Source organism: Temnothorax curvispinosus, unplaced genomic scaffold (genome assembly GCF_003070985.1).
Source record: "Temnothorax curvispinosus isolate PA1 unplaced genomic scaffold, ASM307098v1 QBEX01008285.1, whole genome shotgun sequence".
NCBI lineage: Eukaryota > Metazoa > Arthropoda > Insecta > Hymenoptera > Formicidae > Temnothorax > Temnothorax curvispinosus.
In genome coordinates, this window is record NW_020218065.1 from 1 (window position 1) to 13,224 (window position 13,224).

General features: G+C 41.0%; 1 protein-coding gene across 1 annotated transcript in view; it reads left to right on the forward strand.

Annotated features, from left to right (window-relative positions):
- Positions 1-518: 518 nt before the first annotated feature.
- LOC112457793 (RNA binding protein fox-1 homolog 2-like) overlaps positions 519-13,224 on the forward strand; it is a gene marked incomplete at its 5' end in the record, with an annotated part of 45,337 nt that continues 32,631 nt past the window's right edge. The window contains 2 exons of the mRNA XM_025021028.1: positions 519-829; positions 1,309-1,362. Of these exons, the coding sequence (XP_024876796.1) occupies positions 519-829; positions 1,309-1,362 (365 nt within the window). The remainder of the gene's footprint in view (positions 830-1,308; positions 1,363-13,224) is intronic.

Consider the following 13,224-nt stretch of genomic DNA (forward strand, 5'->3'; position numbering starts at 1 on the left):
GCGCAGTTCTTTATCGTAAATGAAGCAATGTTTCATCATTCCGCGCGAAGGCAGTCATTATTTCGTTTTACGTCGTCTACCATGTTGCCGTGCATATTATGTCAGCATACATTACAGTAACTCTACACACACGTCAAAGTAAGGCGAACTAAAGTTTGCAGCCGCGTCACCGAATTGTTTGCGCCATTTATTAGTCTCGGCAGTCCTTCCTTCGCTACTCCTTTTTATTGATTCTCTTACCGTTGCACATTAGTTACTTTCCATCTATCTTTTATCTAATTGCAAGTACTTTTTTTGCAGTAAATATTCTAACCATTGACTCCGGTCTTTTTATTTTTCTGATTTATTCGTTACCGATCTATTTGTTATCGATTATAATCTATTTGTTACCGATCTCCTTGACGAAGATCTTCGTATAAGTACAAATATATAAGATTTAGATTGAAATACTACTTTTTGCTATACCGCTTTGACCAACAAGCCGGATTTCGCGGTTTCCCGTTTCGTCGCATTATCAGCAAAGCGGAGTCTCAAACGTTCGTTTGTCGCTTTCCGACGACAGTCGGAGGTGTTCCAGGCAGCGGTGGTAGCAGCAGCGGCTGCAGCCGCGGGTGGCGGTGGCCAGCAACCCGCACCCACACCGGGCGGTGGCAGTGAGACCAACCCCGAAGGCGGAGTGGAGGCTGCTGCGTTGGCACCTGTCACCTCAGGCGCGACGACACCCGCGACAGCGACACAAGGCACCGACCTCAAAGGTCAACCAAAACGTTTGCACGTCAGCAACATACCTTTTCGCTTCCGAGACCCTGACCTCAGGGCAATGTTCGGGGTAAGTCGTACAATTTCTTTCACCCTCGTTTGCTTTTGTTATTTCGACGTTTTCACATTTGCTTTTGTCAATGGGAGATTGCTCGCCCTTTTATTGCGGCGTAGATAAGATGAATAATATATAATACTATTATCTGTTATTTTCTTGTGTTTCCCTTAATATGAAATAAAGATATTTTTAGCAAACTGTTATAGAAAGTACCTAATATACAATTTTCAGAAACAATTTTTTCGTTTTAATGTGCATGGATTGTATAACAATCTGCATGATTTAATTCTATTAAGCTTTAAGTTATTTTATTATGTTATTTTTACAGTAGACGTTAAGCATTTTCAAAATATTCATTAAATTTTAAACGGTTTTTAATAAGTATTATTTTTATTTTATCTATTTATTTCTAACTGTATCAGATTTCTTTTTTTATATAAACTTTCATCATATAATTTATATCTAATTTGGTAAATATTTTTTTTTTTTAGCAATTTGGGCCAATCCTTGACGTGGAAATTATATTTAATGAAAGGGGAAGCAAGGTAAGCTCACGTCGCCCTTAGGCTGCGAGCCACCCCTGTCAACCCACCCCCGATACCGCTAGTTTTAAGCTAATATCGTGCCCAACGGAATTCTCGCATCCAGAACGAATGTATTCGTATTTTTTCATGTTTTCTTTTAAAAACTCTCATGTTAATTCATCCATACGTGTCTGCATAAAATTTAACAAAATATTTGTTGTTTTTAATTTGAAATATTTATTTTTGCGTTATTGATAATTTGACAAATAAATCGAGATATTTTTGCATTACGTGCTTTCGCAACAATTATTTTCAAAATATTTATCACGCATTCGATGTTATTTTGTCATTCATCTTTTTTTTCTCGGGCTTGCCATTGGCAACACCGCGAAAGCTGGTGCCGTACACGTGACTCGATTTTTCTATCGCGTACACGTGACAGTTTCTCCGGTTCATTTATTGGAAAAGTTTTCCGGAGAACGTTCCGGATGCGAGGATGTCGCGGGGATCGTAATGATCTTGTTAACGGATGCAGCATCACGAACAGCGGTCCATCGTACATATATATTATACATATCCTCGATACGAGGAGAGGAGAGGCTGAAGAACTAATATTACATGCCAGAAAAACAGCGATATTCCTTGATGAGAATATAAGAACGTGCCGCTGAAACGTGCTGCTGCAACCGTACCGCGTGTACACGTTTCTTTGCAGCGCGATGGCGACATTCCGTTACAAGCTCGCGATGTTCTCGATAAAAAAATTCGCGAAGTACGAAGTGCCATTGTCAGTTATCGATTTTCCATCTTAGTCGCAGGTATTACGTAATTGTCGACTGTGATTTAGGCTTTTAGATAATTTTTCGAAAATTTTTACGAGTGATTATTAGGTCTCTCTTTAGGTCTAAATCTGCAGTTTTGAATTGTTTTCTCGCGTAATTTTGGCTCACAGTACGTGTAGTATTAGACTGTCCCATCGAAACAACGTATTCGATTGCGATATTATTTTTTTCGTATTTTATACGTGAGTCTCATTTCGATCGATCGGTTATTTTCATTATACTAATAAAGCCAAATCTCCGATGCTTATTTCCTTTCGGAAAGCCGCGAGAGGCAACTATTGATTCGCGGCGGAAGTCAGAAAGCGTCGTGCGAGATTGGTAGCCGCGATTGTCGGCCGTTTATGCAAACGGCGTCGGGGGATTTGAAAGAAAAAGGTAACGCTCTCGCGTTATATACGGGTTTGTAATGCAAATTGCTTTCAATATGGATGACAACGGAGGTCGGGATAAGATCCGCAGTAATACATCGTGCCGACAACCGGCATCCGGCGAGCCGGACGGTGTGCATATTCAGCTCTCGCGTTCAGTACACTCAAGTGCACTTCATCAAGTCGCACCGGTAACCCAGTATCCCAACGACGACGTCTGTCGACGTCACGTGTGGCGACCTACTGCTGATTAGATGCACGAGGTCACGTCTTGAGCTTTGCTAATGTGTCCGACTTGGATATATTTCGATTTTAATGTCATCACTCATCAAATTTTTGAAATATTTCGACATCTCAAGAACTATTCTCAGAGAAATATCATTTTTCGATTTGTTAATTATCCTTTATTGACGTTATGAATCTGTTTAAACGCCTTCCAATTTTTTACGGTTGTTTTAAAAGCAGCTGAGGTCTTCTTTCGTGTCCGAAATAGGACGTACCCGAATTCTTTTCCGATAGTTTCTAAACTTCTTCGATTAATCCTTAACATCTCGAAAGAAAAATGTTCACATCGTGTTCTGTAATATTTGAAGAGATGATGCTTTTTAGAGATTATCGCAAAATCGATATCTCTGATTCGTAAATATTAATTTAGTTTTTATTGAGTAATTGTTCGCTTTATTTGAAACTGAACTCTGATGCATTTGTCAAAAGTTATTTCACTTACGAGAATTGCGTGGTCCGTAAATAATGCTTTTAAAGTAAACATTTGCACACGATACTTCCGGCTAGTTAAAGTACAAAGTTCAAGCAACTTTGTGCCAGGAATATCGCGAGAAATAAGCCTCGTTGTGGAGCTCGAGCATTTCAATCTCACGAATTCTCGGAATATCTCTAACCTCGTGTTATATTTTATCGATAATGCTTTCGTCATCGATGTCACTTCTCTTGTAATGAAAGTACCGAAGTCACGCAAACCGCTATTATACTTTTTAGCGGACATATTCTGCTTTTTCCCTTGCGTTTTACTCCGCAATACTCGACTTCCCGAACGAATTCTTGCTGGCATTGTTACTATTTTAAGATCTGTGACATCGATTTTCTCATTAGCATTTACCGTTATTAATTACCGTGCTCGATAATCAATTAATGTGCTGACGGAAGCTCGACAACGTTTGTCGGAAATAAAAATGATATTTCGATATCCGATTATTCATTAGTAAATCGATTTATCCGAAATCAAATCCATGACGTAAATCCACGCGATTTTACAGTTGTTTCGTCGATATGTAAATATCAGGATGATGTCGTTCGAGAGAGCGTAAGAACCCGCAATTGCACGTATTTGTCGTCGATTAGACGATTATGGCTGAATCCGGTTCGTCTGGGTCGTGACGGGTTGTACAGACAGGAAGTCGATGTCGCTGCGCATCCGTACTTGTAACGACCAATCACGGGGCCGTGATATAGAACGCGAAATGGGCTACTTCCAGTTTCCGGAGGGCGGAACGCGTCGACGACGACAGAACTAATTAAACTCTCGCGCGACTTGCAATTAGCGGCGTCTAACACGATCGGCGCGGCTTGAGCTGCGAGACCGAGAGCGACGCGTACTTTTTTTTTAATTTCTGCTCGCTTATATTGCGGCTTAATCGGCGCGGATCGGTCGCGTGAAAGCGGTTTAATCGAGAGCGCATGGAAAAGAAAGAAAATTCTATGATAAGGGAACACGGTCGGGCACTCGAGCCGCGACACAGCTACTATTTTTCGTTGCCGTATTACGGTCAATTTGTTACTCATTCCCGGTGCTCACGTGACTGACTTCCAGCCATAATAATGTAGTCCGCGCCGCGGTATAATCCAGTCTCGTTTTTGTCACTCTTTTTTACCGTTACCGCCGTCTCGCCACGCATAATCTGACATTTGCATAGGGAATAAGATACTTACGAACTACACGAGATTCTTAAACGGATTAACCGCGTACCACGTCAAACCACGCTTGGCGTAAAAAAGCAGAGCGATAAAGCAGCCCTGTAATCTCACGGCGATATTGACGACGTGTGACGTACGCCTTGTAATTGCCGTATATATGCCAGTTGCATCGAGCGAACCCATTCCGCGAGCGAACAATTTCGCATGTTAGGTACTCGTACGCGTTATGTTAGAAATCCTGCTATCAGTATCAGGGTCGACAATGGCACTATCGTCTTGCCCTTTGCAATGCAAATATCTCTCGTGGGACCGACGCTACGCCAGCACGCGGTAAAGCACAAGTGGAATTTACCTCGAACGGCATAAGTGTCGCCATCGCTTTTAGCGCTTAAGCGATTCCGAAGGCGTGACAGGATCTGATACTTTAGCGGCACGCTATTAATGGACGAGCGAATAATTATTAATCTAAGGCCTTAAGGTCTTGGAAACATGCCGGTATATTGTTGTGACGTAACACTCGAACATTTTAATGAAATCTGCAAAATTCTTTTTGAAATATTTTGACTTATTGTTAGTATTATATCGTGTTTATATATCGTGTCAGTAAAAAATTTTCATGAAATGTGTTACGATGAAATGTGAATAATTATTTTACGAGAAAATATTTAATAGAAAATCAACATTTTAATTAAGAAGGATTGACAGTTACTTTTTTCTTTGTGTACAGTTTGCAGATTGAATATATCTATGATTTTTTTAAAACGAGAAGATCCCGTCACGAGCTTCGGCATAAATTTTTCATTCGTCACATTGCTTTTGTAGAGTGCACGTGAAACTACGATTTCACGCGTTCGATTTGATAGTCGATTCAACACTAACGCTTTTCATTATTAATAGAATTTTTAAAAAACTAAGAGAGAGAGAGAGAAATAAAAGGACATCTCTTGCATGCTGCAAAAGCAACGTGCCATTAGATAAAACGAGTGAGTGATCGTGTGTGATTCTGTGAGAGAGACCTTTTCTCGAAAGCTTCGTCAATGTAAATGGAATGTGGCATCCCTAATGAAGTGCAGCATTTTGGAAAAAGAGATACTTTGAAGCCAAGGTGGGAAAAGAGCGCGAACCGAGAGTCTCCTCCGAGTCTCTCGCCGTAACTCATACGTAACGTAATATATAACTGTAAATATGTTTACAGATTTATTTCAACAAAAGAGTCGTAATTAGTGTAGCGATTAATATAAAAGGAAAATTAATTAATAATTAATATCGTTATCGGCATTAATTGAAAGATAAAACAGATATATCCTCGATACAAAACGCAGTTAGTACCTCAAGGTGCTCGGTACGCGCGCTTTTCCGACACCGCGTATGTGCCAATGACACGTACATACATATAAATATAACCAATGGTGTTAGTTCTCGTAGTTGTTAGACGAGCTGTTGCATTTTTACTAGCTAGCCTTCCGCATTTTATCATTATTTAGTTCCCATTGGTTATAAGGCCGGTCGATGCACCTCATATATACCGTATGTTCGTAGTTGCTTACGTTGAACAACACTCATTCGCGAGAAATTTCAGAAAGTAGCATCATATAATTGTTACTCATTCGGCCAATGCGTTTTTCCAAGCAATTATGTTCGCTGCAATTAGAAACTCGATCGCAAAAGTAAAACAGTTAATTCTTTATTGATCAATTTATATTAATTTAGACAAAGTACAATTCAATAAATAAATCAGACAAATTTACAGAGATATGAGAGTGAGCAAATAAATATTATATCGCGCACGAAAATTTATTGTTGGAGGAACAAAGAAAAAAATTTTCATGAATAACGAAAAATGCGAGGTGCTGAAATTTGTTTCGCGACTTCTTAATCGCGATAGCGAATGAAGTTTAAGTGAAGTTAAGCGTCTCGACGACAATCGGCAACGGCGAACACGCGGTGTAAACAGGTGACTCGACCGCCGTTCGCGGAGGAGACCCTCGGGAGATGCTGCCCATTTGATTTGATGAAACTTTGTCGCGTCTCTTTCCCGAAGCTGTTTCTAACCAATCCCAACGTTCCTGTCGTCGTCCACCACGAGTAGTCCCAGGGAGTTTCGAGGTGTACTTAAAGCCAGATCAAGAATCACGCGCGAAGGCGATAAAAAGAAGGGGACACAGTAAGCTACAGAGGAGAGAGGCGGGGAGATTCGTCCCGATCATACGGGGTCGAGAAGGCCCGTTCTCTCCTTCGTTCTCTTTCCGGGATCAGACCGATTGTCCATTGAAAAATTAGCCGCTGTCCACACACGAATGGTTCACACCGCGGCGAGTCTTTTTACTAATCCACCTGCAATATGAACAGCATGATACGTATATATTATACTACTGCATCTTCCGAAGTTTATTCGGGTGTACGCGTATATGACGACACCATACGTCGTCCGTATACGTGTATACGCATTATACGTACATACCTCTATCTGATTGTTATCATTATTATATATGTAAATAGTAGCCGCACGCTTTTGTCTAGGCGAATCAAAGGTATATAATAAACGGCCCATGCTTCTACCTCTTTTATTAATCACGTATGTGTCTTAGGATAGAGAAACGCTGCTTACGACTCCGCCGTTTTCCTTTTTTTTTTTTAATATTTTTTTTCTCTTGACGGCGGATCGTCTCACACCGTTGGCTCCTCGTTGCAACGAGTATTACCGTTCTTATATCTACCCGCCAGAACTATCCGAAACCATCCATGATACCTCTCACCTCTTGTGTATAATCCGGATGTCCGGTCTGATCTCGCGAAAGATTACAATTCTAATCTCACCATTAGAATTTAATTACGAAGGATATAATTGTACTGTTATTAATAGTTACGTTATTACTGATCTTTATAATTATTTCGTTAATTAACAATTGTGCAATTTGATGTTACGAAATAATGACACAGCAATATAGATCATGATGTTAATTTATTGTTACGCTGTGAGATTTTCATTAAGAGAATTAACGTCATAGCAGTCGATTAGAATGAAAATAAGCAGGTCAGTATATTGAACAGTCTAATTATCCGACTTTTTATAGACAAAAGAAGATTTAGAATTCTGCTGCAGAGAGTATACGGAGAACTATTTTCTCCACCTGGAAAATATTTATTAGAAGATATTAATTTATAATTGATAATGATTGAAAAGAAGATTTCTTTGCAAGAATATTTACAAGAAGACAAGTAGCTTCGATAACGCCTCGAAATTCTCTGGCTCCTCCCATTCGTAAGCATTTTTACTAACAATCCGTGTTCCACGATCTCTTAAAGTTAGGAAAAACAGAGAGCGAGAGAAAGAGTTAAATTTACGAAAATAGAAGGAAAGAGAGAAAGAGACGAAAGAGAAAAAAGAGATCTCTCGTGCCACTTCCATTATCACAAACACACACGCACATCCACCTTATCTCTTATATAACTCACCCTCTATATATATATATATAATCTTGAATCTCGTATTGTTTTGTGCGCTTTATATCGCTGTTTGCCAGCTTCGGTCACAACTCTTCAAGTATTCTTCAAACTCCCATATTTCTATCTGTCCTATCTGTAATTCCCACAAAACTCCGTCCTGATCCCTCACATATTTTTGTCCTCGCCCTCATAACCCACCGTTTCGACCATCGAGACACACATACGACACACAGATCCGTGACACACGAGACGAAATACTAGTGCTAGAAGGACCGAATCGCTCGTCGATTTTTACGTGGTGAATTAATTCTTTTTCTTCACGTTGATTTTTTTTCTTTTTTTTCCGACCACTCGCCATTCCCCCTAATGAACGATTATTGCCTGTCCGAGATACGTACGGCCACCATCTCCCACCGGGTGTCCATTACTTTCGTCGGAGGTGCAGAGAACGTCGCGATCCTAGCATCCGTCTTCATTCTTTTCTACTTTTTCGCCGGCACCATCGCCACCTGCGCGCGCGCGCGTTTTTGTTTCTTTCCTCAAGCACGGCGTTTTCTACTTCCGGTACCGGAGGAACGAGAAAATATTGCGCGTTAGCCCCGATATCGATCGAATGCATCGTGCGCGCCGCATGCTTGCGCTTTTTTTTGTATTTTTACGACCGAAAACTCTATTATTAACGACGCGATTCTACGAAAGCCTGCTAGTCGATAAAAGGAGAAGTATCGCGCTCGTAAAAAATATATCTGCGCCGTAAGGTATTCGGGTATTATCGCTTTCGTGAGCAACGAGAAGGACATAATGAGAATCAGCGATGCGGAATGAAATTGCAAACTCGGTGAAGAGGAAGCATCTTCCCGCACGCGTTGTCGAGAGAGCGAACACGGGACACTCGGAAAAATGCTTTCATACATGTTCATCCATCCGAAAGAGAGAGAGGGAGAGTGATAGGGAAACGGGAGAAAAAGAGAAAGAGAAAGACGAGCTTCCTCTCCGCAAATCACGAAGTATTAACAGGCCTCTCCGTATCTTTGATCCCGACACCTTGTTAGCATTCACACGCATCATATTGACATAACGTATTGGTTAATCAATTGTCTTGACTTGATTGTTCATTGAGAGATATCTGTCTTCTGGAACACCCCACACGCACACGCTCACACCCGGTCGGCGCGCGAAGTAGTGTTAATATACCTTTTTTATTCTGTCTTGCTATGTTTCGCACTTCACTGTTAATTAATTGGGTAATTATTATTGTTACTCTCGCCATGCTGTCACTGACTCGCACGTATATACGTCTGTACTGACATACACACGTGCGCTTACACGCGCGCGCAGCCACTCCTCCGCGCATACACACGTACACACATACACGCAGCTACATACGCGAATATACAGACGTAGACCACGTATACGTTTTGTCCCGAATGATATCGGTGTGTCGTTTAGGCGTCGTCAGTTCTTGTTTGCATAATACCAGTAGCTGGTTATCAATTTGATAGTGCAATGTATGCACCAGGGTTGGTCGAATTTCATCGTAGATCAATGGAATCTCCATTGAGAGAGGAGCCTTAAAAAGGTGACAAAATTCGGGTCATGACTATGCGCATTTATCCGCCCTTGCCAAAAATTATCCATTCGCGTAAACTTGGAACGATTCTCCTCACAGTAATTATTTGCAAAACAAATATATCTGCAAAATATTTTCTTGTTTCTAGTCGTACAGTTGTTATTTTTTATTTAACATTAATTAATGTATACGTTGAACGTATAATAAACGTCAATAAATATCGGCAGTTGTCGGTTATTTTTTTATCGGTGTTAGTTGCATCGTCGTGTTAATTATACGATTACCGTTAATGGCATCCTCGACCCGCGGCACCTTTTTAAAGACCCCCTCGTTCGCAGTTAACGATCCGTAGCTACAACGTAGACAGATTGAGCTCTCCGTTTTGCGTACTAACCTCATCTCGAGGGCAAGGAATGCGATTATTAACACGACTTAATACCTTAACGCGAGCCGGAAGATATTGTTCTTTTCGGGGCACGATCGCAAAGCGCTGCTGCAAGTGTGTATGCGGGACTACTTTAATAAGTAGGCTTCTTTTTTCACGAGTAACTGGAGTTCGTGCACGTGTCGGATGTTAATATTATCTACCCTTTATTTTCTCTCTTTTTTTTTTTAATTTTACATGTAAGCTTGCATGGGCAGTCACATTTTGTCAGGGGCGTATTGATAATAACGCCGCCTTTAACGGAATGATCATCTTGTAAGTAGAAGTAACGTAACGCCGTGATAACAAGAACCGGCTAAATATGAGCCTTTTACTTACTGCGGATCAGCACGCACCTTTCTTCTAGTCGTGACGATTGCAGCACTGCGCCGAAAAAAAAAACAACGAAGAGACGTGTGCCTGGCCGATATTTCGCGAGAACTCGCGATTTACAGCGAGACATTCGCGAATTTGATAGCGCTCCCACGATTCGGAATAATCGATAGTAATTTGTCCTACGAACGTGACGAGTTCTTAAATTGTCAACTATACATTTCCGCTTCCGGATGAAGCGTGATCATCTTCGCGTTTGAATGAATATCCCTTCCTCCTTGCGCTTTTTTATCCGCATATTTCGCGCGTTTTTTATTGCCGTCTGACTCAACGAGTCGAGTGTAACGATTTCCCGGAAAAATATAAATCTGCGCGAGGGTGTCGGTATATCACACTTCTCTGAGCGACGTAGAAAAGAGAGAAGAGACGTGCGCTCGCGCGCTGTCCGGGGAAACGGTTACTTTACGTCCGTCGCAATTAAACCTCACTACTATATTACGGCAGGTGCGGTAATTAATCACAGCCGCGGAGAAGCAATTAGTCATCCTGGGGATTGCATCCGCCTCGCCTAGCGTCTTCTTTACTACGTCGCGCGCGAGTATATATCTATCGGCGCGAAACTTCGTGCCCGCGCGATTCGAAGCGTGTAATTTAGAACCAATTACATTCCGATGCGAGTCCGCTAATACTGATAAATGCGTAAAGTAGACTTTCTTATCGGCGTTCTCCTCCATTCTCGCGCGTCACGATCGTTCGCACCAGCCGCGCACGTTATATCGTCGTTTCAAACGCATCATCCGCGCGGCGTATTAACGTTGATTTTGCCATTAGGGAAAGTCATGCAATCATTTGTACACCGTACAAATTATGGGCGAAAATCCTATCGAGAACAGTAATTAGCCTCATCGAATGTAGCAACGCTTAGAATATCGCAATTCTTGTAACGAGTGTACCTACGTTTCTCCGTCCTTGAAAACGCGATTTCATCTTGCGTTCTGTCCCGATTTTAATTTCAAGCTCGATATCGAAATGCTCGGTTTGTTGCTATACGTGTTATTGGATTTGCCGTGCGCCGGGAATAACATACTATATGAGAACAGGAATATTCAAACCGAGAGAAACCTACTTAGTTTCTTAAGAATATTCTTAAGAAGAAATAATATTTTCTTATTTTTGCTCTAATTAGTTCTTTCTTTTTTATAAAAATCTTATTATCTATTATCACGCGTTTGAAGGATTGCCCCAAATTACTTTATTTCCCTTTGAAAGCAGACTACTTGCATCGGAAAGGATGGAGAAATTTTTTTATACGCGCTTCTCTCAATTTTTAATATATTTCGCAGGAAACACATTCTCGTAACTCGCGGGCCGTAAAAATATTCACGCAACGAAATACGCGTTAAGACCGAGTGTCGATAAGAGCTTGACGGCAATCTTATTGTTACGGGCGTCGGTGATAAAAGCAAACGCGCGCAATTCTTCGCCCTCGCGAAAGATTTTTCGCGACGCAGGAAAGAGGAGGAAGAGGAGGAGCGTTTCTTAATCAAAAGGGTGCAAATTGCGCTCAAGTGCTCCGCTACTCCTTTCCGCTCGACGCTGCTGGGGTCTTTTACGGGCGACGCGCGTGCACACACGCGGGACAATGACCCGGCGCGAAAAGAGGGAAATTATTCTCAATCGTTCTTTCAGCGACATCCGATTTTTACTGATGATATTTGTTCTTTATTCTTTGACAAACGTTCGCCCGTGACTATAGGCACGCTCTATCGACCATGCAATGGACTGCATTAATGGTGCCGATGGAGACACGCACTCATCGTGCTCTTTAGTTCGGTATCATGTTCTTCCATGTAATTCCTAAATCATCGTAAACACGCGCGCGTTCCATATGATCGAGTAGCTAGTCCTTTCATTCACAAAATAAATTATGCCCTAAGATTTTAGGTATCATTTGTGTTTAAGTCCTTTGTCACGTTTATCGCTAAAACTTTCTGCACAACGAAATAATACAGTAGAATTTTGTTATTTTACAATATATTTTTATTCTCAGCTTTTTTCGCGCGGATAAAATAGATAAAATGTTGCAACGATGTTTTATTTACCGTGAACGTTTGATGTAAAATACATCTTTTTTATTTTATTGTGTAAACATAGTGAGTTAATTCAATCAAATAGCTTTATGAATTTTGGAATTGTATTTACTACGTATTTACGTTGGGCATTAAAATATCGTTATATGGATCACGCGGAAGAAAACAACTGGATAAAAATTTTTTTGATTTTTCTGCCCATCACATAAAAATGTAAATGAGAAGCACGTAAAAGCTGCATGAGAAGAGGTATAGCAATCCAAGAATAGACTGAATATGACGGCTGACGACCGCAAATTACATGGAGGAGGAGGAGGATGCTGAATGCATCGACGCCATTAAGCGTATTGCATCGCGCTACATATTCTCGAGCGCGACACAAGTCGTTAAACACGCATGACCGCAAAGACCGAACGTGGTCTTTTGACATCGCGCATCTGCAAGTGCTTTCCGCAAGTACTTTCCACCGCGCGGAATTTCGGTGCTCTTCCGGCACCTGGTTTCAGCTGCGTGACGTTTCAAGTAATTAATCGACCGCATTACGCCTTTTGTTTCGCGTTGTCGTCTGTCATATTTACAATTGCATCATATTTTGTCGTGTCGAATGGGGAAACTTTATTGTTACCGGCTGATTAATGAGCATTTTCTCGGACGCTTAATTAATATATCGCTTCCTATTTTCAAGACAGTGAATGCCCATTTGTATCGCGTATTCGATGGCTAAATGCAGTTTTCACGGGTCATTGATTTATTTGACTAATTATAAATTGCCAATTACATCAAATCGCATCAAAGACATGATGTATTGACACAACAAATGACAGATACACGGAAATTTAATATGAAATGTAACCAATTATGTTTAATGATGTTCTGT